Source organism: Buceros rhinoceros, unplaced genomic scaffold (genome assembly GCF_000710305.1).
Source record: "Buceros rhinoceros silvestris isolate BGI_N320 unplaced genomic scaffold, ASM71030v1 scaffold23971, whole genome shotgun sequence".
NCBI lineage: Eukaryota > Metazoa > Chordata > Aves > Bucerotiformes > Bucerotidae > Buceros > Buceros rhinoceros.
The window spans coordinates 10,975-13,920 of record NW_010394087.1 but is presented as its reverse complement, the minus strand read 5'-3'; the positions used below and the strand labels follow the sequence as shown (position 1 = coordinate 13,920).

The following is a 2,946-nucleotide window of genomic DNA, read 5'->3' as shown; positions in this document are numbered from 1 at the left end:
CAAAAAGCCCCAGCCCAATACTGAGAAGGGGGAAAAAAAAAAAAAAAAAAAAAAAAAAATCGAGAACCTCTTATGCACACAGAAGGTAAAGAAGGCATCTATTACATGTTTAAACCAAGCAGTCAGTGAATTTACACCTTCCTTCCTGGTCAGAGATAAAGACTTTGGGTGAGGATCAGAGAAGGGTGAAAGGAAGTCAACCAGGACAGGTAAGACTGCAAGATGACACTTTTCCCTGCTGCAAGCACTCTATGGAAAATAGTAATGCTGTTTGCTTTGGGAGGTGATTTGAGATTTGGAGGAGAGGACAGATGTAATTCTGCAGTCATGATGGAAATCCATGTAATTTAGCAAACTTAAGCCTTTGTTGTTTGCTTTCTTGAAGTGGAAAGGGACAGCAAAAGGGGAGGTGAAATCTTTGTAATGGCTGTTTTGGTGTGTCTGGACACTAAAAATTTCAGCTTTGTCTTCAGTGGGCATTGCTGCACCACAGCTAGTCTGTGTGTATGTGATTTCCATAGAGCAACCAGCTAGGTTCCCTACAGACCACAAGTAGGGAAGCAAAAATTACTTCCCTGCAAGGATTTTCCAAGGCAAAGCAGTGTTTAGTCCCAGAACAGAGACGGGATTCAGGCTTTCTGCTACTTCAAGCAGCTGCCTGCCACAGCTCCCTGCTGGCATTCATGCAGGTTGAGAGGAGGTGGTCACCCGATCACGGCAAAGAGAAAAGAAATCGCAGTAGCCATTGTTATTACGTTCTGCAGCATTAGTACCAATCCGCAGAACATTTTGCTCCACTATGCTTGACCTTCTGCCACATTCTCTTCCCAGCTAATGTAACATTTTAATCCAGCCCACAGACTTCCTAGAAGCCATTTTAAAAGCACTTAAGATATTTGCTCTTCCCTGGGAAGTTGATATAGAGCTTTACATCCTTGACATTTAAAAATCCCAAGGTTAAGTTTACTTCTGGCCCATTTTATGCCATTTCTCTTTTGGTTCTGCATTTCTCTTTCAGCATGAAATTGCAGTTTCTGTCTGTTCAACCTGGATTTAAAGCGAAAATCCTCTCTCTCATGCTTTTGTCTCACCAGGCTAGTGTTTGGCTTGTTGTAGTTTTCTCTGGTTACAGAAAGTTTCCATTGGTTTGCGTGTTCTAAGTAGCCTACTCAGTTTGTATTTTGCTTAGGAAGTGACAGTATGCAAATCCTATCAGAAGTATTAGACCAGAGAAATATCTTATGTAGACCCAAAGAGCTCATCAGAATCTGCAAACCTATTTGTCCTGTTCTTATAAGTCTGTGAACATGCTACTTTAATTCTGGACTGCATGTAGTGATTCAAACAATAACCAAGAAAGGTAAATTGAACAAAACAGCCCTTATTTAGAAGTGGCTTAGGCAGTAACTCAAATCAACAGATTGCAAAAACACTGTTACAACAGCAGAATGAAAAGTAAAATGACCTCATTCCATTTTGAGTTCAAAAAAACCATACACTGGCATGTTAAAAAAATTAAAATCTCAAACTCTTTTACACAACGTAGTAATTGTAATTCTCCTTTTCTCCCCCGCCAAGGCAGTTAGATAAAGCCCTACACTGAAGGTCACTGCAAAGCTGAGAATAGACTCAAAACCTATCAGTCTCTTACTCCACATAATTTGCGGTAGATTTGTGAAGTTTTATTAATAATCCTTCATGAGAACATTGAGGTTTTACACTACCTCACCTTTCATTTTCTCAAGAAGCATGAACTGTTCCATTTTAGGAAAAATCAGAAACACATCAAGTTGAACAAGGAAACAATCAAAGGCTCACACACTTAACTATGTTTTTCTACTGTTTCATAACTAACTTAATGTTTACCAAACAAACCCCCAAACCTGAACACACCCCAGACACAGCACTTACCTGTAAAGCTAACAGTAAATGCTCATTAGAGGAGACAAAAATGTTTTTCCTCTACATTTATTAGTAGAAAGCCTCTCAATAAAGCCACATATTAGCTGAAATGTATAACCTCACTGTGGCTTTGAAAGAACAAAAAAAGTTATTCTTGGGAAAACTTAGTTTGATTTTAAAACGCAAATAAAACATTTAGATTCCACTAATTTACAGCTAGTAAGACTGTAAGCATAGTAACAAGACAAAGGCAGGGGGAATGTTATTTTACCGGGTAGCAATAGCATACTCTCTCGTAAAACTTGAAGATCTCTCAGAGAGAGTGGAACTAATGAGAGATGTGTTAATGTCCACAGAATGGCAAAAATATACGACAAAATTTTATTTCAATCAGAAGGTGTGAAGATCTTGATTGCTTATAATCCCTGTGATTTCAGCAGGCTGCAAGCAAAGCTTCTTTACTACAAGCCACATTTTTCACAGTAAGATTCACAGAAAACAAACAAACTGACATTCACCGTTAAGCTATCTGTTACCTCCTTTTTGGCTTCCTTTTTGGGATCATAATCACTATCATTTCCATCCATTGGATGAGCTTCTTCTACATCATCATCACTGAGAACAGAAGAGAAGACGCAGGTTATTTTATCTATTTTTTTAACCCCAACTATAAATATGCATCTGGGTAAGACAGAATTATCTGCTCTAAAATACCTACTCTAAGTACATGGATCTCCAAGTTACTCGTAGTTTTCAAAAGACAGCTGTTACAAACATACTTTCTTTATTAAATTATAATAATTACAGTTTAGGATTACTTGTTTATCATAATAGCTCAAAATTACTTTAAACAGTGCTGGCACTGCTGCCAAAAAACTCAGTGTCATCCCTCTTCAAATCAACAGTTTGTGCCAGCATCAACATTTACATGGTCAACTGTACGAAAGCTAGAAATAATCTTTCCTTTGACGTATTAGTTTTAATAGATAAATTTTCAAACCACTGCACCAGGTGGATGAATAAACCCTTGCTGAAGGGGACAAC

The 2,946-nt window shown here is 38.0% G+C and overlaps 1 protein-coding gene across 1 annotated transcript in view; it reads right to left on the bottom strand.

Moving 5' to 3' along the window:
• RCOR3 (REST corepressor 3) overlaps nucleotides 1-2,946 on the bottom strand; it is a 16,629-nt gene that overhangs the window by 8,374 nt on the left and 5,309 nt on the right. Inside the window, exon 5 of the mRNA XM_010145134.1 lies at nucleotides 2,439-2,517. Within this exon, the coding sequence (XP_010143436.1) occupies nucleotides 2,439-2,517 (79 nt within the window). The remainder of the gene's footprint in view (nucleotides 1-2,438; nucleotides 2,518-2,946) is intronic.